At 55.4% G+C, this 25,162-nt stretch overlaps 1 protein-coding gene across 1 annotated transcript in view; it reads left to right on the forward strand.

Annotated features, from left to right (window-relative positions):
- NCOR2 (nuclear receptor corepressor 2) overlaps window positions 1-25,162 on the forward strand; it is a 230,343-nt gene that overhangs the window by 191,697 nt on the left and 13,484 nt on the right. The window contains exons 20-36 of the mRNA XM_069031075.1: window positions 1,049-1,604; window positions 5,933-6,053; window positions 6,950-7,187; window positions 11,816-11,971; window positions 12,417-12,556; window positions 12,638-12,743; window positions 13,417-13,521; window positions 14,378-14,481; window positions 16,913-17,063; window positions 20,489-20,641; window positions 20,993-21,079; window positions 21,530-21,807; window positions 22,586-22,949; window positions 23,698-23,925; window positions 24,022-24,267; window positions 24,412-24,561; window positions 24,987-25,127. Of these exons, the coding sequence (XP_068887176.1) occupies window positions 1,049-1,604; window positions 5,933-6,053; window positions 6,950-7,187; window positions 11,816-11,971; window positions 12,417-12,556; window positions 12,638-12,743; window positions 13,417-13,521; window positions 14,378-14,481; window positions 16,913-17,063; window positions 20,489-20,641; window positions 20,993-21,079; window positions 21,530-21,807; window positions 22,586-22,949; window positions 23,698-23,925; window positions 24,022-24,267; window positions 24,412-24,561; window positions 24,987-25,127 (3,324 nt within the window). The remainder of the gene's footprint in view (window positions 1-1,048; window positions 1,605-5,932; window positions 6,054-6,949; window positions 7,188-11,815; window positions 11,972-12,416; window positions 12,557-12,637; window positions 12,744-13,416; window positions 13,522-14,377; window positions 14,482-16,912; window positions 17,064-20,488; window positions 20,642-20,992; window positions 21,080-21,529; window positions 21,808-22,585; window positions 22,950-23,697; window positions 23,926-24,021; window positions 24,268-24,411; window positions 24,562-24,986; window positions 25,128-25,162) is intronic.

The raw sequence follows: 25,162 nt of genomic DNA on the forward strand, positions 1-25,162 counted from the left end.
AAACACACTGTGAACCTTGTCCTGGGTAGGTGACAGGGCACCTCGTTCTTGTTTGCAACTGAGATTGGAGAAGGCTGAGACTCCTGGTGAGCGTGGTACGATTTCACTCTGAGGAAAGGCGGATGTGCTCTGATGTACAGCTCTTAGGACACAGTCCCTCTGCGGCACTCCTCTCACCAGCGTTTCAAAGCTGGCTGTGCTGCTGTGGAGAGATGCAAGTCAAGGAATGCATGTGAGGAAGCCTTTGGGGCATGAGAGCCCTGCCTGGTGGGGACATGCTGGGATGGGGCTGTGGAAATCTCCTGGTGTTCCTGGCCCTGGCCGTGTTTGTCCAGCAGAGGCTTGGAGGGAGCGATCCTCTCCCCAGCTGTAGAAACAATCTCTTGGCAGCACCCAACTCCGAGCAGTGCACAGATGCTCCTGCTTCCAGCTCACATCAAGCTGCTGGTGGCAGATCTGGGAATGATCCTTCCCATGTAATAATTAACCTGTCCTGCAGCGCTGCCAGCACTTTCCTTTCGCTGACCCTGACCTCCTTTCTTCTGCCACCGGTGGCTTAAATAACAACAAACACGTGTAGTGTTTTGGGATGATCCCAGCTGCCCCAGGGGTGGCAGAGCCAGGGACACAGGCGATGCAAGTCAGCAAGCAGGGTGCCAGTGAGGTGCCTGGTCGGGGGCAGCTGATCATGTGCCATGGGTGAGAGGGCGAGAACGCAGCAGATCTTGTCTTGCAAGACAAGCCAGCAGCCAGGGTTTTCCCTTAAAATCCAGCTACCCAGTCAGTCAGTCTCCAGGCTTTTGGGTGTGTGATTTTGTGTTTGGGTGGGGGTTAACAGTCGTGCTGGGCAAGCAGAGAGGCCCCCATAAGAGCCCTTTGCTTAGTAGGCTCTGGATCTGGGGATCCCAGCACAGTTCTCCCAGCCCCGGGATCATCTCCCCCTCAGAGGAACGAGGGCGTTCTCTTCCCAAGGGAGGGGGTGGAGGCAGCGATATGGGAAGCAAGAATCTCAGGCTGATCCTTATTTTTATTTCTTCCCTTTTCTCAGCTGCAGTAAATAACAGCTCCGACACCGAGAGCATTCCCTCGCCAAGGCCCGAAGCCAAAGAAGGAGGCGAAAACGGGGCCAAGGCACCACCCGGGCCGGGAGGTGACGCCGGCACAGAACCGGCAGTCAAGTGGGAAGAGGCTCCAACACTCCCCGACGCTCCCCCTGCTCCCCCTGCCAACCCCGCTCCTGCTGCCAGCCCCCCGCCGGAGACAGCTCCCGAGCCACCCAGCACTGAGGAGAAGGTGCCGGAGGACCTGGTGGTGGACGTGGTGAAAACGGAGGAGCCGGAGGAGAAGGTGAGCGAGGAGCCCTGCAAGAGCGAGGTGAAGAAGGAGGAGAGCGAAGAGAGCCAGGAGAAGGACAAGGGGAATGACAAGAAGGTGGAAAGCGGCGTCGGCAGCGCAGGGACGGCGGGGACGGAGGGGACGCCCAAGGCCGAGAAGAAGGAGAGCCATAAGGGCAGTAAAGGCCCCGGGGTGAACCCCGACAGCGACTCCAGCGCGACCTGCAGCGCAGACGAGATGGATGAGCAGGATGCTGTGGACAAGAGCAGGTAGGAGTGGGGAGATGGGGGCAAGGGCATGACCCAAGGGCCAGATGAGCTTTTCCATTGTGTGTCACAGTGCCCACGGGTGCCTTTGTGAGCTCCTCCTTGGGAATATCACTGCTCAGGCATTCCCTCAGGCAAAAGGACTTCCCAGCTGTGTCCCCACATGCCCCCAGCCCTTCGGCCGTTGCTTCCAAAGGGGCTGTGACACAACAGGCAGTGCGATGTCCCAACGTACGGGTGCTTCTGGGACACGGCCGTGGGCAGATGTTGGGTGCAGAGCCACTGCATCTGCTGGTGGCAGCTGCCCATCTGGGTGATGCAATGGAGCGGGATGTGCCCTCGGGGACAGTGGAGGTGTGCTGGGGTTGAGGATGGTTTCTGTCTGAGTTGGCACTGGCAGGAGAAAAGTCACATCAGGGATGTGTTCCCACTGCAGAGAGGGGGCGAGTTGCTCCTTTGGCAGAGATGTTGCTCGGATGTGTAGGGGCAAATTATCCGTCCTGGCCATAAAGGCAGGAGAATTTGGTCTGTGCAAGCTTTCCTGGAGCCATGCCAATGGGTCTCCACCTGAGCCACTGTGGTCCCAAGTCCTCCACCCACCCCTAAGCCTGGCAGCCAAGAGCGCCTCAGACCCTTCATGGATGGCTCTTGGGACAGGGAGGAGAAACACTGGCCTCCTCCTTGGAGAAACATCCTGCTCCTCTCCCAGCTTTTCCCACAGGGTCCTCCCCACCCAAGAGTTTCACAAATGGAGAGAGGGTTCTCTGTTTTTTAAAGAATACGTGTGAATAGGCACATCTTTGTAGCAGTGAATTTTCTGATGGCTCCTGGGCCAGGTAGGACTCCTGTGTATACCCTGCCATTGTATGTAGGGGCAGCAGTCCCTTCTTGACTCAGAGCTGGGCAGGGACTGGAGGCTGGTATCCCACATCCAACATCCTGCATCCAGTGTCGTGCAATTCCATCCTTTCTGTGGGCTCACAGGGAGCAGTTTGGCAGCAAGATGGGTCCTGCCAGGCTGGGAAAGCTGTATGCAGCGCTGTGGATGGGGTTATCGAAAAAACGACTGAACAAAGTGGTGGGATGAAGTTGGAGGGAGCTGTTGTGCATCCCACTGCTCCAAATGGCCTCTGTGCTTCCCCTGTGATTGATGCAGGAGCCGGTGGATGAGTGCTGTTGGTGCCGGAGCATCCTCCGGGGTGCAGCCCCTCTCGCTGCCGAGCAGCTGGAAGCAGCGCTGGCGGTGCCAAGGGGTGGTGCGGGTGCTGCTGGCCCCGGCCCCGTGGCAGGGCTGAGGCCTCTTGGCTGCGGTGCTCCTCTCCAGCAATGGCCAGAGTCCAGCACCACCCCTCCCCACCCTCCCCTCTTTCCCAGACAGGAGAAAATCTCCCAGTAAGGGAGAGTGAGGCCAGCAGGGCCGTCCTCCTCCAGTTTAACATTAACCCAGCCGAAAGCAGGACAGCAGTGGCTTGTACCGACTTCCCAGCAGCAAAGGAGCAAGTTGTCTTGGGAACGACTTTTCCATCGCGGCTTCTCGCTGAGTCAGCACCTATCCCGCTTGTCAAATAGTTACCAGCTTCCAGGAATATTAAACATTAAACAGGCGTCCCGCAGCTCCCGGGCCACTCCTCTTATCCGGTGTGGTGATGAGGCGCGGGCGATAGCAGAGCCTGCCGGCATGGGAAGGCTCCAGCTGACGCTGACATGAGGCACTTCCCAACCCAGAAGCACCCACAGGGTTGATCCTCAGCTGGCTCAGAGCTTTTGGCACCGCCGTGCTCCCGGTGGGGACTCGGTTCCCCTTCCCAGCTGTAGCTTTGCTCCCTTGCCTTCCCGGTGGGCTGAGGGCTGCTGGCCCGCAGGCGTTAGCGCAGCCCCGCTGCCGCAGCGTGACTCGCGCTGAGCAGGACCGGGCTGCCGCGATGCCGCGTGAGCCGCCCCGTCACCGCATCACCCGATGCTCGCCCACCCACCCAGCGCCAGCGGGGCGTGGGTGCTCTTCCCTGCGCTTGTGAAAGCATCAAGCTGTCCCCGGCATCTCCCAGAAGAGGACAGAGGGTGGCTGGGGTGTCCCCGCGGTGAGAAAGGAAGGAGTTCAGAGTAGGGGCAGCCTTATTTTGGTCCTCCTGCAGTTCGCGCTAGCAAAGACATGTCCAGGATTGAGGAGGCGCGGCCTTAACTCATCCAAGCTGAAGGAGGCAGCTGGTTGTCTGCGGTTCCATGCAGCGAGTGCTGCAGGAGGGCTGCTGCAAGCACAGCCAGGACGTGGTTCAGCAGGAGGTCACGCCAGATGGGGACATGTGAGGGAGGCCACGCACAGCTACCGCTGCAGACCTGCAGCATGGAGAGGAGACACCTGCACCGATCACCTCTGTGCTGCACATCCCACTGCTGGCTCAGCTGTAGGTGCAGGGACTCTGCCAAGCCAGTGCTGTGCTGCAGCCATGTCTCTGGCTTGGGGGAGCCCATTGTGGAGATCTGGTAGCCACTGCCTTTGCACAACTACTACGGAATCGTGTTTGGCTGGGTCACGTGTCAGTGTGTTGGATCACCTGGAAGTTAAACTAGTGCCCACCCATCTCTGTGTCAGAAGAAGTAAGAGTGTGGGAAATGCAGTGTCCTGGTCACCCCCAAAGCTTCGTGCCTGGGAGGGGATGTTTCCACGCTGCAGAGGCTCAGCTGTGAGCCTGCTGACCCCTTCCTGCTCTGTTTTCCCATCCTTCCCAATGCCATCAGCCATCTTAAGGCACTGGTGGTTGGGTTTGGGAGGCACTGGGCTGGCAGCAGGTGGATAAGAGATGCCAAGAGTTGTTCATATGGTGATTTCCAGAGCAAAGCACCCAACAGGCATCCCATCGTCTGGCGCAAGATCTGCTGGGAGGGACGTAATAAATTAGGCAATTTGCATACTGATGAATTTAATACTGACTTTGGCTTCCGAAGCATCAGGATCCTGGAGGGCTTCAGGAAACCTGAAGATCTTGAGAGTGCTTAAAGGGACTTTAAGGGTGCTTAAATGTACCTCTTCAAGCACCAGCGAGCGCACGAAGCAGCTGCTGGGGTGGCGGTTCCATAGCTCAGCCTGGCGTGAAGGTCTTGGGAACAAGTGCTGGGTGTCCTTGTCCCCAGCCCTGTGTCTCAGCAGACTTTGGGGCGTTGAACCCTTCCAGGAGTGTGGCTTCACAACACTCATGTGGCTCCACGGGCAGACATCATTGGGATTATTTAGGGAGCAGTTGAAATTTTGTGTCCCTTGGTTGGTTTCCCCTGGGTGCCTAACCGTGGTCCCAGTGTGGAGGTGGGTCCCCTTCCCCTCTGATGCCAGGCACTGTGCAGAGCAGGGGCTGGGGCAGTCCCAGCACCATGATGAGTTTATTCCCCGCACATGGCCCCGCCACGCTTGTTTATTCATCCAAGGGTGAGCATGGAATGACCTTGAAATTTATAGGCTGAAGAGAGCACTGAAATAACAGCTAAAATAAACAAATCAAGCTGTAAAGCTTGAAAGCTATGAACTGGCTTCAACAAACTGGAGTCAGGAGGGAGAGAAAGCAGAGATGGCCTGGACAGACGTGGTCTCTGAGGTCTCGGCATAAGCTCGGGAGCTGGACACACTGAGGGTCTGACCGATGGGCTTTGCACACCTCCATCCCACCCCGTTTTCGTGGTATCGTGGGGATGCTGCCCATGTTTGCACAGGGCCTCTGCACGGCTGGCTGAGTGTCTACCAGGCGGCTCAAACAGCCAAGGGGAAGAGCAAGTGGTGAGGGTGCAGGGCTGCACAGCTGCTGGGCTGATGAGTACCAAATCCCATCCAAATCCAGCCTCTCATCTTTCAAGTGACCCAGGCGCCTCAGTTGCCTGCATGTGGTGGCTTGCCCTGGCTTTAGCACCTTGATAAAAGACAGTCTTTGAGGAAGAGCATGAGGCCGATCCCTAGTGCCAGGCGAGCCCTACATGTGAGCTCTGGAGGGTAGCATGATGTCCAAATGAAATCTGAACTGGTCACTTGCTCTGTAACACCCAGCTCTGGAGTCCATTCTCCCTCAGGTTTATTCTGGAGAACAGCAGATTTATTAGAAATAACATGGGGATGAGGGAAAGTGGGCTCAAGAGCCTCTTGAGCCAGACATAAGGGTCTTGTTTGAGCATGTAGTCCCGTGGGGGTTGTCTTTGAGCCCAGATTCCCAGCAGCGAGCAGCGGTCCAGCACGCTCCTTTCTGATGCAGAGGACGTCCTCTAGGCTTGGCAGCACAAAAGGGGGTGCAGGGTGTGGGGGAGCCCTGGGCCATGGAGCCTTTCCGTGGCTGACGTGCATGTTTTGGTTCCAGGTTGCTGTCCCCCCGGCCCAGCCTGCTCAACACCACCAGCGACACCAGGCTCAACTCCTCGCCGCAGAAGCCGCTGGACCTGAAACAGCTGAAGCAGAGAGCTGCTGCCATCCCTCCCATTGTGAGTACCCTGCTGGAGAGGGCAGCCTGCGCCTCGTGCGTGCTCTCCCACTGGGCTCCGTGGTGTGTGTCAGGGTTGCAAGGATGTGCTCGTCCCTGGGGATGGCCTCGGGTCCACAGAGAGCTGTGCCTGGGCGGTGCAAGCCCCCGGCCAGGCAAGGTGCTCCCTGTGCAGAGTGTGTTTCCAGCTGCTGGAGCAGCTCTGCCAGCGGCATTTGGATGTCTCTTGAGCTCTTTTATCAGAAAATCGTGGGAGGTCTGGACAGAAAAAGCTTCTCATTGCCACATGACTGCTGCCTCCCATTGCTTTAAAAAGAGAGAGTGTACCTTCCCAGCCCTGCACTTCATCTCGTGCTTGAAGGGTATCACCTTCCTCACCCAGAAGCTTTGCTTGGTCCTGTTTTTGACTACCCAGTAGCCATGTATTGAAAGTACTGGTACAGTGGCTTGGGCTGTGAGAAGAAGCACCTTGGTATCTCCAGGGTCAGCACTGGAGGAGCAGTGACACTGGGTGGACAGGGAGGAAATCCCTGCTTTGGGGTTTGCATGCTCAGGGAGGACCCATTCCTGATGCTCTTCCAGTTTCCCATATTGCAGCTTAAGATGTGGCTGCTGTAATGTAACTTCTGGCAAAAGCTACAAGCACCTAACTATAGATGAGAGGTTTTGAACAAGTCTGACTCTTTCCTGTAGTATCACCAGCACAGAGCTGATACTCTTTGTCGTGGAGTTTTTTAATCTCCTGTGGCTAGTGAGCTTTGAAGCCCTGTTTGGTCTCTGCTAAGACTTGGCTGTGATAGTGTGGGGCAGGGGCTTCTCATAGGTCCTGATGTCTTCACGATTGTTATGGATGTCAGCAGCACATGACGAGTGTCACCAATTCTTACTGCTTTGCAGATTTCCGAAGGTTTCTCAGAGGGGATATTGCAGAGTGGAAGCGCGAAGCCTCAGGTGCCTCCCCACGCCTTGGCTCTCTACCAGCAGCAGATCACAAAAGCCCACGAGTCTGCCCGTGAGGACATGCCCCCGAGCAAGCTCTCACAGTCCCAGCAGCAGCAGGCTGAGAAGGAGCAGCAGCAGCCCAGCAGCAGTCCCAGGGGGAAGAGCCGGAGCCCCGCTGTTGGTGACAAGGAAGGTACGGCTGTGTGCGTGTTTATCCGCGCCGAGTGCCCGGGCTGTGCAGCTGTACGCAGCCAGCAGCTTTCCCCCTCTTAGGTGAAAGCTTGTTTCGACCCCTGAAAGCTCTTTAATAGCATCTTGAGGCAGGACGAGAGAGGCATGGCTAATTTCCCGTGTTCATTAGACAGTACATCATGTCTCATTGAGCCCACAGCAAACACCAGGCAGTGTGGAGCGCCGAGGAGGTGAAGATTGCCTTTATTAGCGTCTGCCATTCACCCGAGAGCAGAGGGGCCTGGAGGCATGCCAAGGCTCTGGGTACAATGGCTCTTTTCTACCTTGCTGGCTTTCTATAAAGAATGCTTTTAATGCACAGCAGGGACCATTATTTCATTTAAAATCAATGCTAATACTGTGACTCGGAGTCCAAAGGTTCCTGTAAAGATTCCCAGTGCTTTCTCCCCGGAATAGCTCTGATGTGGTTTGGCTGCCTAATGAGCAATTCAGAGGTTCCCACCATAGAACATCTGAAACATTATTAGCTTGAGCACCTGGGGATCAAGGTTAAGGAGAGACAGGAAGTCCTGATGAGACCATCCTCTAAATGTGTTTTTAATCTGAGTGTTAGAGTCTGTTCCAGTTCAGAGTCTGTGTCCCTGGCCCCCACAGCCAGCCCGTGGCTCAGTTGTTAGGAAGAGAGGCTGTCACCAATGGCACAGTCAGGAGCAGAGAAGTTGTGCTTGGGTGGGTACCATGTCCTCCAGTGCTGGATCCTGCACAGGAATGGGTGCAGCTGCAAAAATCACCTACTTGTGCATGGAAGAGGAGGGTGGATGAGACTGCACTGAGGGGCACTGGACTTGGGTTGTGATCTTTGCTGGAAAATCACTGCACTAGTTCACCCTCCGGCAGCCAGGACTGTAGCAGCCTGCTCTGCAGTGTCCAGGCCCAGGTAGTTATTCCTCAAGCTGTCATGTCCCTCTGGACAGAAGGATGTGCTTGCAAGAAGAGCTGGTTGCTGGCATTTGGCCACAATTTTTTCAAACATTAAATAGCACCATGTGTGCATCACACCTTCAGAATGTTTTGCATGTAAGCAAGGAAGGTGACTGCTCACCTTGCAAGAAAGGGAGTTTCCCCTAAGTCGTGGTGTTGACACCCATGATGTCCCATTTCCACTTGATCTTATCCCACTGTGCTCCTGTTTGCTGCCCAGGTGGAACAGTTCCCCTCTGGCTCTTCCCCCCCCAGTGGCAGGTAGTCTTTGATCTCCTGTGCCATAATCCTGATCAGATCCTGGGTAGATCTGATGCTGCACTGCTCAGCTTCCTTGTGAGCTGGGTGCCACAGCTGGCACTCCAGCCCAGAGCTCTGCACTGCCCATGTCCCAGTGCTGCAGCTCCTCCTGGCCACAGGAGAATGAGGAGATGAAGCAGATTTGTGGGTATGAGGTACAAGGCAGGGTTTAGGGGTTGAAGTCAACCGTGCCACTCTGCGACCTGCTGGCACCATTATCACATACAAAGATCTGTTATCCAGGTGGATCTTCTGTTGCTTTGTTCTCTTCGAAGCACTAATGACATGAAGCTCTTTATTCTCTCCTCTGTAGAGCTCTGAATCTTTCATGTTAATGAAAGTAATTATGCCTCCCTATATCCCTGCAAATGTCTCAGCAGGTCTTGGGCTCCAGCTGTGTGCTCTCCAAGCCCTGTGTGGCTGTGCATCTGTGCTGGGTGCCACAGTGGGTCTGGAATGCATGTGGACCCCAAGGAGGCAGAGGCTGGTCTCCTCTGTTCATAGTGGGAATGCATCTCTGTTTTGAAAACCAGCAGGTTTGTGATGAGTCGCCTTGCTGGGAGAAATCAACTCCCCCAAATCCCTGATTTCAGTACAAGTATGGACTCAGGCACCATCTCAGTGCTGTCTCTGCCTCTTGGAACACATCCTGGCTGTGGGTCAGGGGTTAGAAGGGAGATAGCCAGATAGTCCTGGCAAATCCATGTGCATCCCTTCCCTCCCCTGCTCTTCAAGGCATCCCAGTGAAGTGGCAGGCATCCAGACTGCAGACATTATGCTGCCACATGGCTTGGAGTTAAAAGGGAAAGTCCAGCACAGCCTGCAGAGCCCTCTGGAGAGCAGCCCTGTGCCACCTCTCAGCAAAGGGGCTGACTCCACCAGGGCAGGTACTCCTGTTCCTCCCCTGCTCGATAAGAGAGCTTGAACTCCTGCAGCCGCTCCGGAGATCAACATCCTTCACACGGCCCTGGATCCGCTTCAAAGCCAAGTCTTGCACACATCCTGGCCGAGGCGTTGGCTGCCTCGCAGCCGCTGGCTGCGGCTGTATCAGCTTGGAGGGTGGCCAGCCAGCCATACCTTCCTGAGCACTGCCCTCTCTTCCCTGCCTTCCAAGAGGAGCTGCTAATCGTGGGGCTGGGCAGAGGCAGGCAGCCCTGCCTGGATCTCACCGGCAGGCAGACGGATCCTTTCCCCAGTGCCGGGTTGCCGTCAGGCGTATCTTCGGTTATCGCTCGGCGGTTGGAGCGCCAGCGGTGTGTTTTGTGTTGATTTAGTTGTGTTTCATTTGGCCTTTGTAGGCGATGTGGAGCCAAGAGCATTAATTTGGATGACGGATCATATAAACTCTGACTCCTTCACTCCCATTCCAGGGACGTGATAAACGGTAATAGGAACTCTCTCTTCCCCGTGTAAGTGCTATTTTATCAAAAGCTGGCTGAGTTATAGCCACCCTCTAATGCGAGGGCAATTAGGAACTGGCCACATTTCACAGGCTGGAGAGGCTCACAGGGGAGGGGACAGCTCCCACGGGGAGGGGAGGAGGACGAGGCTCTCCAAGAGCCATCCAGGGTGCATACAGCCTTGGCTAACAGTGCCTTGGCGTCAGGGAGTGTCTTCAGCTGGGACATCCCAGCACTGTTTGCCCCCACACGAGCAGAGCTGAATGGGGCCGAGCTGAAGGGGAGAAGATCAGGGAGTGTGGATGTGCCAGGGACTCTCTGTCAGTGTGGAGGATGTGGCTGGATTCCCCTCTGTTGTCAGGATGAAGGGATCCTCTCTGGGATCCCACGTGGGGAGGGAAGAGGCCACAGCCAAGGTCTGGCCCCGCCAGGCTGCAGAGGTGTGAGTGCCTGCACACCTCTGTGTGCCCAGAATGGATTTCTTCTCTCACTGAAGCAGACAAGAATAATCTCCCTGCTTCTGAGTACACTGAGCATTAATAACGATAATGTAGTAAAGCCTCATTAAATTGGGCCTCTGATAATCTACTTGCCCTATTATTAGGCTTAGCAGGATTCAGGCATCTATTTTTATCAAAAATTGATGGTTAAAGGCTGGGTTCATTTGTGATTGCTATTGTTTACTGCCCAGTTTCTAATTTCTGGTCACTGCAAACGTTACACAGGTGGGTCTGGGGAGGAAGGGCAGTGCAAAATGAAGTGTTTATTGATTACAAGCAAATCCTACCAAACCTGCCTCTAATCCATCCAGAAAAGGCTGTCTCATCCATCTGCTTAGCCAAGCGTGAGGATGCACTTGGCATAGAGCAGATTAAGCCTCTCTTTCCTCAGCATCTTTCAGCACATGGCAGGCTTCAGGTGTCCCCAGCACAGCTCCTCCATCATTAAGCTGCTCTTGGCCTCCTGTCAGCCTTTTTATAGCCAGGATGAACCCAGCCTGGTATCCAGGATGCCCTGAACCAGGCAATTTCAGGAAACTTTCCTGCCCCCAGCCACTGTGCCTCAGAGAGGACCAGCGAGCCTCCCTCATTTGGTTGTTCCGCAGAGCCCGTCTCCGTCTTCGTTTGCCTTTGACAGTCTCGTGCAGCGTGCTTGTCCCAGGTGTTCAGAGAACATCACTGTGCTTTTCCCTTGCTGTCTGAGAAACTGATGCATTATTTCTGGCCCCTTCCCACAGCTTACAAATGGTTCATAGCATGGAGCCGGCCTTTAAGAGCGGCTGAGCTTTCACATCTCCATGTGATGTGGGGAAGAGCCTGTCCCTGGTGTGCTGGCATTGCAGTGGTCCTGGCAGTGGCCTGGGGCTCTGCAGGCACCCTGTGCCCAGCTGCACACCACAGACAGTGTAGTCACCAGCAAGCTGGTGCCCTCTGGATGTCCCCCATGCACCAGAGGGATGCCAACATTGCTGCTTCTTGGCTTTAACATCAGGGAAGGATTTGGCAGCATCATCATTAATCCTCCAGCCCTGCCATGGTGGGATGATGTGGAGCTGTGGGCACAGGCAGGAGCTGCCCAGGAGCAATTCACTAATGGCCAAGTCCTGGCAAGGAGCTGGACTCTGTACCCGGCTGCATGCCAAATGCCGTCTCTCCTGGGTGAGGTGGGGTGGCACCAGGTCCATGGAGCTTCCTGCTGGCAGTGAGCACCAGCAGAGTCACCAGCACAGATGTCCTATCTCACTTGAGATACCTGAGTAAAATAAACGCTGTCAAACCCAGGCAGTGACACAGAGCTTTTTCCTTCCAGCTTGGTCGGGGAGTTCAGCCCTCGCCTCATGGCCATCTCCTGTGCTTGGAGCTGGTTCTGGCTTCCCTGCCCGTGCTCACAGGCACCCCTCACCCATGCTGGCCACTGACCATGTGGTTTCTTTCTGTGTCCCTTGCAGAAAAGTCCGTGCATTTCTCAGCCATTGCAGAGGCTCAGAAGCTGAGTGCAGAGTCGATGGCTGCCTCCTGCTGGCCCCCTGTTCTGTCCTACCCCCGGGATGTGATCAAAACGTCTCCCCAGGTGGAGCCCCACTTGTTCCAGTATAACCCACCAGGCAAGTAAAACCCCCTGGCTGTGTGGCATGTGCCCTCCTCTGCCTGACCTGGGGCTGAGCACAGAGGCTGTGCTTGCAGCCACTATTAAAGGTCCCAGGATGGTCAAGTGTCTCCCAGCTCTGGGGCAGGTTTAGGGGTGTGGTTTGTCACAGAGCAGTGTGGGTGCAAAGTCAGACAGGTTTTATCCCTCGCTGCGCTGTCCTCTCTGGCTGGAGGGCAGACAGCTCGGGCGCAGCTCATCCTCTGGCTGGAGAGGGGACAAGGCAGTAATTCAAACTATTCCAGTCCTTTCCAAAATGATCATGTGACTTGGAGCCTCGTGCAGGCTCACAGCCGGCCGGGTCAGTGCATCCAGCCCCTGCTCCCTCCCTTGCCCCTTTGCTCTCCGATGGCTGCAGCCTCTCTCCCTGCCCTCGCTCTCACAAACGTTTGTTTTCCTCACAGGACACCCCATCCCACTGAACCTGCATGAGAGCTCTCGCTCAGGGCTGCAGAGACTAGCCAGCATCTCCAACCCTCCTCCCCTCATCTCCTCCACCAAGCACCCCTCCGTGCTGGAGAGATCCGTCGGATCCATTTCCCAGGTAGGACATTGATAGGTGTAAGCAGTGGTGATGCCTCGCAGGGACCAGCAGTTGTTCCTGACCTCTCCTCTTGGCCCACAGGGAATGCCCATCCAGCTCCACACGCCCTACAGCCCCGAGCACGCCAAGGTTCCCGTTGGTTCCATCACTATGGGCCTACCACTAGCCATGGATCCCAAGAAACTGGGTAAGGAGCTGGGAGACAAGTTGTTTCTGATGTGCTCTGAGAGCAGCAGGGAGCGAGCTTGCCAGCAGCATAGGGGAAGGGAGGAGCCCAGGGCACAGCAAAGGAGCACACGGAGAGAACTGCTAAGAGGATGAAAGGATTAGTCCCATCAGGAGAGCAGAGACACAAGGAGCTAAATTTGTGCAGTATAGGAAAGCAACAACTCGGTCAGGGATGCTTCCCAGCCTATAAATACCCTCCAGCTAATACTGTGATAGAAGGAAGGAAGTATATTGTTGCTCCCCAGGCTGGTAGGATAAAGAGTAAATGGCCTGAAGTGAACAAAGAAAGTGTTTAGTCTGCAGATTTGGAAGCTTTTCTTAACAGCAGGAGGGAATGGGTGTGGGATCAAGCCTGGGGAGGAGGGATATGAGCTCTGTTTCCCACTGTGTGTCGGTCCTGTTACAGACCAGCACAGGGTTTTCAGTGTCAGCTCGGGTCCCGTTGTGGGCAGTGCCAGGGCAGGGGATCTGGCTTTGCTCGATGGCATTTGTGTATTCACCCTGCAGAAGCACATCCCAAAGAGCTGGGAATGGCAAAGGTGCCAAGAAGGTGCCACCTCAGAGCTGGAGCCAGCTGAGGGCTATGGCCCCATGTCCTGCACTTATGCTGATACCTGGTTAATGTTTTCCAGTGCCTTTTCCTGGAGTAAAGCAGGAACAACTTTCTCCTAGAAGCCAGGCCAGCCAGCCGGAAAGTCTGGTTCTGCAGCCGTCCCAGGAGGGCTCCATCCTGCGGGGTGAGCACCCACAGCGGGCGGCGCGTGCCCCAGCTGTGGGAAGGGAGGGATGCTGGCACTGCCAAGCCTGGTGAATGCCACACTGGCTGCAGCTGCCCAGTGATCTCAGGTTTGATTTGTGGAATTGCACCCAGCCAAAGATGTCTCTTTGCCCCTTTTCTCTACCTCCCCAAATCAGGGCCTCAGGTATTGATTCTGGTGGAGGTTTTGTGTTCAAGGGGCACCTGAAAATCTGTTACTTAAGACAAAGCAAGACCTTTTTAAATTACATTAATTAGGATTTTCCTGCTTTTCACTGCTGCTGCTGCAGCTGGACAGGGACCCCATTTTGGTTAAATACAGCCCTCATGGATTTCTTTCCCCATTAGCCCGGCAGAAGAAAATAAATGCAAAGGCATTGCTTTTTAGTGCAAATTCTGGTTTGTGAACCCCCCCAGTAAGGCAGTCAGGAGCCTGAGTGTGGTGGGCTGGCTCCAACCCAGGACAGATCTGTATGAATGAACTCAAGCCACCCTGAGCTGCATCTCGCCACAGAGCTGCTGTGATCACATCAGGAGAGGCTGAGCCAGGCTGTGCTTTCTCCCAGGCTCACAAATCTGTCCTCCACAAAGACAGCAGGGAGCTGATAGCCTCAAAATACCTATCTTTTACCTCCTCCCCACCCCACACTCACAGGGATGGGTTTCTCAAGAGACTTGGTGCAAAGGGTTGGGCAAGGCTTGGGATTGAACACTGACAGCTCTTGAAGTACCTTGCTAGAGACTGGGTCAAATCCTGCCCTTGGTAGTCTCAGCCCCACGGGTTTTGTGCTGAACAGCAAATCCACCCCCCAGCTCACAGGCTTTGTGTCCTACAGGTACTTCCCTCAGCTCTGCCTCGGGAGGAAGCATCACCAAAGGAACACCCACATCCAGACCCCCTCCGGAGTCGCCCATCACCTACCGAGGGTCCATCACACATGTAGGTGCCTTGTCTCCCACGGGTGTTGCTTCCTGGGTGCTGGCAGCTGCAGCTTGTGCTGACACGGGCACTGGGGGTTTGTGGGGCACACGGGGTGTGCAGCACAGGGCTGTGCAGCAGCTCTGTGATGCTCCCATCCCATGGAGCCCCTTGGAGAGGTCTGCAGACAGCCCCCACTTGGGATGGCACGAGCCACGTCCCGTGAGCGGAGACTGCAGAAGAGCAGAGCCCAGCAAACAGCAATGCGGCCTTACAACACCTTTAAACCCAGCTTTGCCTTTTGTAGCTGTCAAGAACAGAGGCAAAAGCAGCTGTAAATGGCTCTGGGAAAACCATCTTGCCAGGGCAAGGAAGTGGAACAGAGCAAAGGAGATGGGTGGAGTGCCCAGGCCGGGTGGAGGAGGGAGGAGGCTGTAAGGGGCAGGTAAGGTAGCAGGAGCTCCTGCCAGGGCTGAGCATGCTGTGCTGGGGGTCCTGCCCTAAGGCTCTTCAGCAGGAAGATACTTTGGCCTTAATCTCCACCATCCATCTTCAGAAGAGCAGCTGGCAAGCGGGCAATAGTTTCTTGCAGTGTGAGTTATTGCTCATCTGGTAACAGAGTGGAGAGCATTAAAAAAAAAAAAATCTGTTTCCTGTGGGGATTTTATCTGGCCATCGTTCAGATATTTAAAGACACTCAGGCTCCAGTTTTTGCCTGCCTTCTTCAAGGAGGATGACCATGTTGGCTTTGGCCCTGGGGACCTGACCCTGAATCCTGGCCCAGAGCAAAGCTTAGCTTGCCTGGTGCCCTGTGTCCAACAACTGCCAGGAGTGGGTGCTCAGGGGCTGTAAATAACCCATCAGAGCAAACACTTGCTCCATCCTCTCAGATCTCCTGCAGCAGCTGTGGGCAGCAGTGGGTGGGTGTGAAGGACCTCGAGCACCATGTGTCAGTTCAGGAGATCAGCGGAGTTTGTTGAGACAGTTTTGCATCCAGCTAATGAATCCGGCTAGCTAATGAATCCATCCAGATTCTTTTGTTTGGCTTGGGATTAAGGTACCAAGCCCAGACCCAGGACATTGCCTGGCTCCCTTGCTGGCCCAGCAGTCTGCATCCCTCTGCTCTGGCTGGGGAGAAGGAGCCCCCTGTTCTGGCAGCAGCTCCTGGTACCAGAGCTGATACTTGATCTCACATTAGTCATCCAGTTCACAGGAAGCAGATCTTGAATATATGCTCTCTGCTCTGAAGCCATCTGTCATCACTTGCTTTCACATCCCCTCGGAGCACGTCCGCGGAAGGGAGGTGCCTTACCTGGGGCTGGGAGAGCCATTACCAGGTGCCCAGGTCCACCACAAGGGTGAATGACCAGAGCACTGAACCCACGTGCTGGCACATCCTGGGTTTTGGGAACTGCTGCTACTCTGAGGGCTTGGTAAAGAGCAGGGGCATCCCTAAGCAGGGGTGGGGAAATAGCCTGAATGGCCCAACCTGGAAGCACCAGCAAAGCTGGTGGGGGCATCGCGTCCCTGAGGCTTCTCCCAGGCATCAGTTCCGGGTCTTGCTGGGGTTAAATTAGCTCAGTAGGCAGGTGTCAGGAGTGTCTCTGCCAGCATCACTGTGCCTTCCCAGAGATGGGAAAGGGGGACTGCCACCCCATGGTGGCTGCTCCCAGTTGGCACCGACAGGTCACACTGGCAGAAGGGTGTTAATCATCAGCAACTCTTCAGGGGCATCCAGCTCTGTGTGTTTTGAAGGGGATTCAGGGGGGCAGGTGCTGTGAGCTGTGTCTGCGAGTGCCTGTGGCAAAGGAGAGGTTTCAGCTCACACAGTTGGTGTGGGGAGCCCGATGCTGTTCCTGTTGGAGAGCTAAGGCAGGCTCTGCTCCCCGACCTGCTCTGGGCCCGGTTTGGCTGTCGCCTGCCATCTCACCCGGGCGTGCTGCCAGCCGCCAGCTCCCGCACGCAGGCAGCTCGCTGAAGGTCACGCTGCTGCCAGCAGATGTGCCTGGGTGGGCAGGGCATCTCTGTGGCTTCTGTGCCAAGCTGGGGAAATAGGCTGCAGGGAAGAAGCTAACGCTGGAGCAGTGCCTGCTGTCACTAAGGTGTCCCCAGGGGAGCACCAGCCCTGTCCCCCAAACCTGGGGAGAGGGAGCAGGCCAGATAGCTCACTCCAAAACATGCAGGGTGAGAGCTGCTGTTCTGGAGGTCTGTGCTGTCCTCATCCCCTGCCTCTTCCCAGCAGCCTCACACAGATCACGTACCTTTTTACCACTCCTCGTTATCATTCTCATCAATAATTAAGCTGCAAGTCCCTCGCTGTTGGCTGCGCCAGGAAGCGGAGGCCGGGTGTGCTCCCTGTGCTCAGCTTCCCGCGAGGAACAGCCTGTCCCCGCGCGGCACTTGCTTAATTGGTTGTGACACTGTTAAATATGGATCTTGGTGGCTTTCCAAGGGCACCCCAGCAGAAGTGCTGTACAAAGGAACCATTACCAGGATAATCGGAGAAGACAGCCCCAGCAGAGCAGAGAAGGCGAGGGAGGATGCCGTGCCCAAAGGACATGTCATCTACGAAGGGAAGAAGGGCCATGTGCTGTCCTACGAGGGTAAGACCTAATCCTCTCTGCCTTTTTAGGGCAGATGCGAGGGGTTTGTGCCACTGTGGCTGGGACTTGAGAGCTATTCGAGGAAACGCTGACAAAGTACAGCAGGCCAGCACTTCTCACCCTTCCCACCCTGGTGCTCTGTGTCTGTCTGTCCCATGTGGTTGTGTTGCCTTAGAGATGGCAGGCAGGGTTGCAATGATTTTGGCTGGCTTTGAGAAACAGGGAAGAGGAGAGGACCAGGTAGGAAGGTGTTACCTTCATCCCGAACACCCTGTGCTGTAGGGGGACTGATTGAAAACATTACAAGAGCACCCCCAAACTCTTGGGCCAAGGTCTCAAAAAGCTGCCAGATGGAGGCAAGTCAGGTAGTTTGGCATAGCAGTTTATTTGGATGTCAGATTCTCACCTGCATTGACTTGGGCACTGTGAGGCTTTTCCAGCATGGGGCTGCCCTGCTGGAATCCTCCTGGACTCAGCCTCTGTATCTGGTGAGCTTTGCTAGAGCTATTGGAGGTGGCGAAGGCGTTCCTGCATCCCACAAGGAGCCTGTCTGGGGATGTGTTGGCTGCTGCCGCACCCCCACAGCACAGGAACGCCTTTCCTCGGTAAATGCCGGCGGTGCCTCGCTGCGTTAGTGGTGCCAGCAGGTGGTCACCAGCTGCTCCTGCCTGCTCTGCGCCTGCTCAGCCCATCACAGCACTGGCCATCAAAGCTGCTCTGCGTGTCCCGGTGCCTCCCGTTGGAGATAAGCAGATGTTCCTCTCCAGTGAGGCTGGAAACAGCTCCATTCTTGCTTTTCACCATGTGCTGGGTCAGGCATCTGCTCCTGGCCTGCACTTGGGGTCAGGAAGAGCCAACTTACAGGTGCTGCAGCTCTGCATGCTCTTGGGGTAAAGCACTGGCATGTGCTTTGGTGTGCACAGGGATGGCCGTCCTCATGTGTCATCTCCCTTCTCAGTTGAGTCTGGAGATGATGGCTAAGGAGCAGATCCCAACTTCAGCTACCTCAGTACGTGTCTCTGGCAAGCTGCTGTGCTGCCTGAGCCCTCTTCCTCCCTCCCTGGGGCCTCCTCAGCAGCCTGGGCCCTGTGGTCAGTGCTGCAGGCAGAGCGTGTCCCACAGATGTCAGATTCTCGTGTGTCTCTTGCCCACAAGTGCAGGCAGCTCTTTCATCACGGGCTGGGTTGTTTTATCCAGAGCCGGAGGCAGAGGGTTCAGGTCAGGCCATGGGGACAACTCTCAAGCTCCAGCTGATGTCACCTTTGTGTGTGTCCTGGGACTGCAGGGACCTTTCAGGACAGGGCTCTGTGCTGTGTCTTTCGCCTGCCACATGGAAACTGGCTCATAGCATGTCCCCCTGGGTCTGCTGTCAACTCTAGCCCAGATAAGAAATGTCACTGTGGAAGACTTGTGTCTGGATGCCCTTTGGGACAGTTGGCAAGGCTTGGACCAGGGAGGACGCAGGAAGTGTTTCAGGACTTGTTTGTGCAAGAAGCTATTTTAATCACCTCTGCCTGGGCTGGGGGTCGAACGAGGTTGATCTCAGAAATGGCACCATCAGGGAGAGATGGGGAGGGCTCCTGGCTGTGAGTGTTGCCCGTGCCCAGTGCTGGGATCCCACTCCGGGCAATGAGGGAGAGCTGCAGACCGAACTCTTCCCTGTTGCTTGTGTCAGCCCGAGTCTCCTTGGCTGCAGCCTGGGTACATCACCTCTCATGCTACCCCCCACAGACACAGATGAGGAATTAATTCCTTCCTCTCCCCAGCAGCCTTTTACATGCTTGATAGCGTTTATCACATCCCAAGTGATCCCGCGAGCTGCTGCAGCCTTGCCAGCCCTGCCTCTCTCCTTCCCCCTGTACAGCCTGACAAGGCTGAGCAGCCCAGGAACAGAAGAGTTAAAAAAAAAAAATTAAATAAGAAAACTGAAACTGTTGGTGATTATGAATTTTGGCAAGCAGAAAAAAAATTGCAAATTCTTTAGTGTCATGAGGGTGCTTAAAATAAAAGAGCTGTAATGAGACGAGATCCTGTAGCATGTGTGAGCTGAATTGTGCTAGATTGGTTATTCTCATCCTGCATATGATTGCTGATGGCTTCTGCAAGGCGAGGGACGTGGGTTTGGAATGGTTTTCTTTCTGTTTAGTCTCTCTTCTCCCTCGCGCCCTCCCCCTGCTTCCCGGTGGTACAAAGGGTGCCTGGGAGCACGTCCCCTCCTGCAGAAGGGCTGGTGGCAACAGATGTGCCTTGATGACAGGGTGCAGGCACATCGCCCGCACGGTGCTTGGCTGATTCTGAATGTCACCCCCGGATTTCTCCTGTCAAATGGAGCTGAAGCAAAAGCTCAGGCACGGACCCCCTCTTGTTTCCCCACACACAGCCCCAAACACTTTGTGGATTGAGTGGGTGCTGACTGCGGAAACCAACAGTGGGTGTGAAGTTGTAATAATCCCATTTTATTAATTGCTGGTTTTGCCAAGGAAGAGTTTTTTCCTGATTGTCCACGACAGAATGAATGTTTTTAACTTCCCTGCTTTCTCTAATTGTACAACCGCCTTCTCTGCCCACAAAGAGGAGGATTAGGGCACTGGCGATCCTTGGCAAGGGCAGCCTGGCCAGGGATGATGGGCAGAGGCGTTTGTCTCTCCTAGCTGACATCCTGTTTGGAGCTCGTGGCATAAACCCGAGGCATTCAGCTGGATCAGAAGCTGCTGAATTCACAGCTCGCTGCACATGATGGGTGCCCGTTGCCCGGGGTGGGCGTGATGCTGCCTGGCACGGGCAGGGCTGTGCTGGTGGTGGGGCTGTAGCTCAGGACAGATGCCCGCTGCTTGTCACTCCAGGTTCAGATCAGGGGCAGTCGGTGGTCTCTCCTCACTCTAGCGCTCGCTCTGTCAGTCCTGCTCAGTGCTGTTTCAAAGGAATCATTCTCAGCTTTGCTTCTCCTCCGTTTTCCCTGATTTTCTCACCCAGGGAGTGTCTCGGCAAATGTTAAGGCTGGCCAAGATCCCAAACAGTAGGTGTCTAGCAAAAATCAAAACAACGGGGAAAAAAAACAAAACTCCCCAGACCCAAAGAGCCAAGTTCAGTGGAACTACAGCTGCTCCCACTGGCTCCAGGCTGTTCTTCTGCCTATGGGATGGCCCCACCAGGGAGGGAGGGAATGGGACATGACAGGGTGGATGCTCCTACTCAAGCGGGAGGCACAGATCTGGAGTCTGAGGCAGGCAGGGAGGGGAGAAAACACCAGCTGAATTTCCTGGAAGTCAATCCCCTGTGATGTTTCTGGCACTGCGTAGTGGTGGCTGATGGCGGGATGGGATCTGACCCCTCAGCAACACACACAAACAGCAGTAAACACCCTCTCTTGGCCCGTGCTGACTTTCCATGCTCATGGTGGTGCCTCTTGGTGTTCCCTCCCCCAGGTGGAGTTGCTGCTTCTCAGTGTCCCAAAGAAGACAGCAGGAGCTCGGGAGCTTCGCATGAGACCACAGGAACTAAGCGGACCTATGATATGATGGAGGGGAGGATCAGCCGGGGCTTATCAGCCCGGGATACCTTATCTACCAGCATTGAAGGTGGGTCTGGATGAAACCTTTCCCCTGTGTTATGTTAGTGACGTGTGGAGACCTCGTCTACGTGATGCATCTTCCTGTGCCAGTGTTCTGGCAGTGGTTTGAGTCTGACAGCATCTGACCAGCATGGGAAAACAAGGGATGTAGAGTGGCCTGTTTGTCTTGAGTGTCTGTCCTGACAGACCAGCTTCAGGAATACAAAAAAAAGATGCACATTTTTAAAAAAGAGGGAAAACAAATAATTTAGAAATTGTTGGTGTTTTTGTCCCCGGTATTCTTGGTAACACTGTCATGTATTAATTGTAAATGAACTCCTGTGTCACAGCCCCACTTTCCCTCTTGGATCCGTTCTAGGTCTCATGGGTCGAGCGATCCCTCCAGACCGACACAGTCCCCATAACCTAAAGGAGCAGCATCATATGCGGGGCTCGATTACACAAGGTAAAGCCTGCAAGCACGAGATGGGCACGGACAGGGGAGGCATCTCACATGCATGGCCCCTTGTTCTCCTTGTAGGGGTAGGACAGGAGGAAGCAAGGATGGACACAAGGTCCAGCTGCAGGTCTTTGCAGCCCCTCCTTTGTGCTCAGAGATATTTTCAGTCTTGCTCAGCTTCTGCCAAGCTAAATTCTGCCAAAGTCAGGGACAAAATTGTCAGTGATTCTCATGAAGCAGGTTGAAATAAGTGTGAAATGGGTCCAGAAAGTGCTGGTACATGTGAGGTGGATCATTAGCAGTATAGCTGTTCTGTGGGCTCAGCTGGGTACCAGTCCCTGAGTTCCACATGTTAACTAGAGACCCCCTTGAAGTGAGCATCTGCACGGGGACTGGGAGTCCAGTGTCTGCCTAGGGAATCACCCTCTGCATCCATCATCTACTTGGGGGTTGCAGGAATACCTCGGTCCTATGTGGAGGCCCATGAGGACTACCTCAGAAGAGAAGCCAAACAGCTCAAGAGGGAAAACACTCCACCAAGGGACTTATCTGATGCCTACAAGGTCAGATCTCACGAGGGCCTTACTCCTCTGAAAATGAAATCAGCCCATGAAGACCTGGTAGCCACGGTGAAAGAAGCAGGAAGATCAATCCATGAGATTCCCCGGGAGGAGCTGAGGCGGACACCAGACATCTCTCTGACGAGACCTCTGAAGGAAGGTTCCATCACACAGGTGAGTATGGAGTGAGCAGTGGATGAGGTCAGTCCTGCTCAGACTGCTGTCCTTGCACAGATCCTGGGAGCCATTCCCAAGGTAAAAGGAGAGCAGAGACAGCTTTGGGTTGCATTACTGGTAAGAGTGGACTCTCTGCTTGGGTACAGGTTGTCTTGCCCCATCCTTTGAAGGGATCCCTTCCAATCCAAACCATCCTATAATCCTTCCCAGCAGATAAATACAAAACCTAGGGAACCCCTGGCACCTTAAGAAAGCAGTGATCCATCCAGATGTGTAAACAAAAGAGGATGCACTTCCCTCTTTTTCAAAGGCAGAGTCAACTTGGTGCCCTCACCACTGTGACTCTGGGTGCACATAAACTTGGTCTCCTCCCTTCATGGGCAAGTGGCAACCCAGCAGGGCCAGTAGTTAGGATGGCATGCTATCTCCTGTTGGTCTCCAAATATTTGCAGGGTTCCCATGGCACCTTGTAGTCCTATCCCATTTCACAGTGTGTGCAGGAGAGAGGCGTGATGGGCACAGCCAGCCTTCAGCAGTGACTCATCATCATCTTGTTGGAGCACAGCAAGATGTGCAGGATGGGCCCTGCACCCTGCCCTGTGCCGAGTGGTTATCTCTGCTTTGCCAATGGCTGTTGGCCATTTGACTGAGGAAACTTTATGTATTGACCCACTGAATGAGGTATCCTGAGTCCTGCTGAGACTCTGTGGGATGCAGTCACTGGGCTCCTTCTGTTCAACACCCCTTTGATGTCCCCTGTGCCTTCTGCCCCCAGGGTACCCCGCTGAAGTATGACAGCGGCTCTTCCTCCTCGAGTACCAAAAAGCACGATGTGCGCTCCATCATCGGCAGTCCCGGCAGGACTTTTCACTCTGTGCATTCTCTGGATGTCATCCAAGACCCGAGGAATCTGGAAAGAGCTTACGAAGAGAGCCTGAAAAACAGGCCAAGCCCTGTGACAAACTCGGGTGGCTCCATTGCCAGAGGGGCTCCTGTGATTGTACCCGAGCCGGGCAAGCCCCACCAAAGTGCCCTCAGCTATGAGGACCACCAGGCAGGGCACAGCACGGCCTTCAGCAGCCACTTGCACAGAGGGTCTCCAGTCTCCACACGGGAGTCCACACCACGGCAGCACGAAGGTACTTGGCAAACCTTTTATTTGATGGTAAGATTTCTAACAACCGAGCAGGTGAGGTGCGTGGGAGGCGGCTGCTGACCCCACCTGCCCAAGCAGTTCCCAGCAGGTGCCTGTTGAACCCGTTCTTCCCAGCACCCCACGCCCACGGCTGACTCACGGCACTGGGGTGGCTGCCAGGGACAGCTGGGGCTCAGCGCCCTTCCTGGGGGTGCTCACACTGTTGAAGTGAGGGCGCTTTGCCTGCACAAGGGTAACCAAAGGGAGACTTGGGCTGTGGCTGGTGAAGCCATTGGTGTTTCAAAAGTGTCTTCCCTGTCCCAGCAGTGGCCCATAGCACTCTTTTTTCCATAGGCGGACAGGAAAGCAGTGCTTGGGAGGCTGGGTGGGAGATGTTCACACTTCTCACTAACATGGGCGGTGACCTCCTTGTGCTGAAGAGTGTGGCAGCAAGGCTGCACCACCGGCTGCTTGTGCAGGCCAGGGTGGATGCACAGATTGCCCAGCATGGATGTGCTGGGGTGGAGGGACGATTTGGGAAAGGCCTCTCTCCCAAGGGGCAGTTGGGATTTGGCCCATCTCGACCTTGGTGGTGTAACAGGGCATGGCAGTGCAGGGAGGAGGGAAAGGTCCCTTGAGTTCAGGGTAGCTATGATTGTCCCTGTGGGACATGCTTGGCTGCAGGCATCCCTCGGGGACATGGCTTGGCCGCAGTGCTCAGTCTCTGACTCATTTCCTTCTGCTCTCTGCAGGGAGCATCACTGCTGGGAAGCCAGTGTCCCAGGACAGAAAGATCACCCCCACATCGAGAGAGCTCACCAACTCCAAGTCTCCGCACGCCCCCGTGCCTGACCACCACCACCCCATCTCCCCGTACGAGCACCTGCTCCGCGGCGTCAGCGGGGTGGATCTGTACCGAGGACACATCCCACTGCCTTTTGACCCCGCCGCCATCCCGAGGGGAATCCAACTGGAAGCAGGTACCTCAGCTGGGGGCACAGTCTGTTATTTTCCTTGTTATCCTCCAAAAGCCTGAGGCCTCTGAGGCTTCACATCTGTATCCTTTTCTCTCCCAGCTGCTGCTTACTACCTGCCAAGGCATCTGGCTCCGAGCCCCACGTACCCACACCTGTACCCCCCGTACCTCATCCGGGGCTACCCGGACACGGCGGCCATGGAGAACCGCCAGACCATCATCAACGACTACATCACGTCGCAGCAGATGCACCACAACGCCGCAGCCACGGCCATGGCGCAGCGGGCGGACATGCTGCGCGGGCTGTCACCCCGGGAGCCCTCCCTCGCCCTCAACTATGCAGCAGGTCCTCCCAGCACAGCACTGTCCAGGGGTTTGGGAGCAGTATGGGAGGAGGAGGCTGGGTCAGGCTGGCACTGCCAGCTCCAGCATGGCCAAGGTGCAGCAGCTCGGTGTTGTCCTGACAGCCCTCTCGCTTCTCTCTCTCCAGGCATCATCGACCTGTCCCAAGTGCCACACTTGCCCGTCCTCGTGCCCCCTACCCCTGGCACCTCTGCCACCACCATGGACCGCATCACCTACATCCCTGGACCCCCCCAGACCTTCGGCAGCCGGCACAGCAGCTCCCCTCTGTCCCCAGGTAATGCTGCAGGTTGCTTTTCCAATGGGAAAAACGGTTGAGCAGGATGCTCGTAACCAATGCAAGGCCATGGGCTCAGCATGCTAGGGCAGATGGGGAGACTCCAAATTAATTCTCACTCAGGGACCAGTCCACTGACTCTCTCTCTTCCTGCTTGTTGAGGGCTTCCTTGCTTTTTCCCCTTCTTCCCCAAAGCAAACAGCGCTGTGGAAGGTCATAACCTGGAGACGGCGCCAGGACAGCTATTCCATGATTTGTCTGGGTTTTGTTGCGCTGGTTGCCCTCGTCTGTCCTGCTCCAGGTGACCTTGGATGGAGCCATTCCTTATCTGCTCTGCAGACACAGCGATGTGCAGAGCAGGCAGCATTCCTGGGGGGAATTGCTGTGTCTGCAGCTCTCTCACTGCCTTTCTCACTGGGTTTCAGGAGGACCCACGCACATGACCAAACAGTCAGGATCATCGGTGTCTGAACGGGAACGGGAGCGGGAGAGGGAACGAGAGAGGGAGCGTGAAAAATCCATCCTAGCCTCCACCACGGTGGAGCACGCGCCCATCTGGAGACCAGGTAGGCTGGGGAGGAGTCCAGCACCACACTTTGGG

The sequence above is a fragment of the Aphelocoma coerulescens genome, chromosome 15 (genome assembly GCF_041296385.1).
Source record: "Aphelocoma coerulescens isolate FSJ_1873_10779 chromosome 15, UR_Acoe_1.0, whole genome shotgun sequence".
Taxonomy (NCBI): Eukaryota; Metazoa; Chordata; class Aves; order Passeriformes; family Corvidae; genus Aphelocoma; species Aphelocoma coerulescens.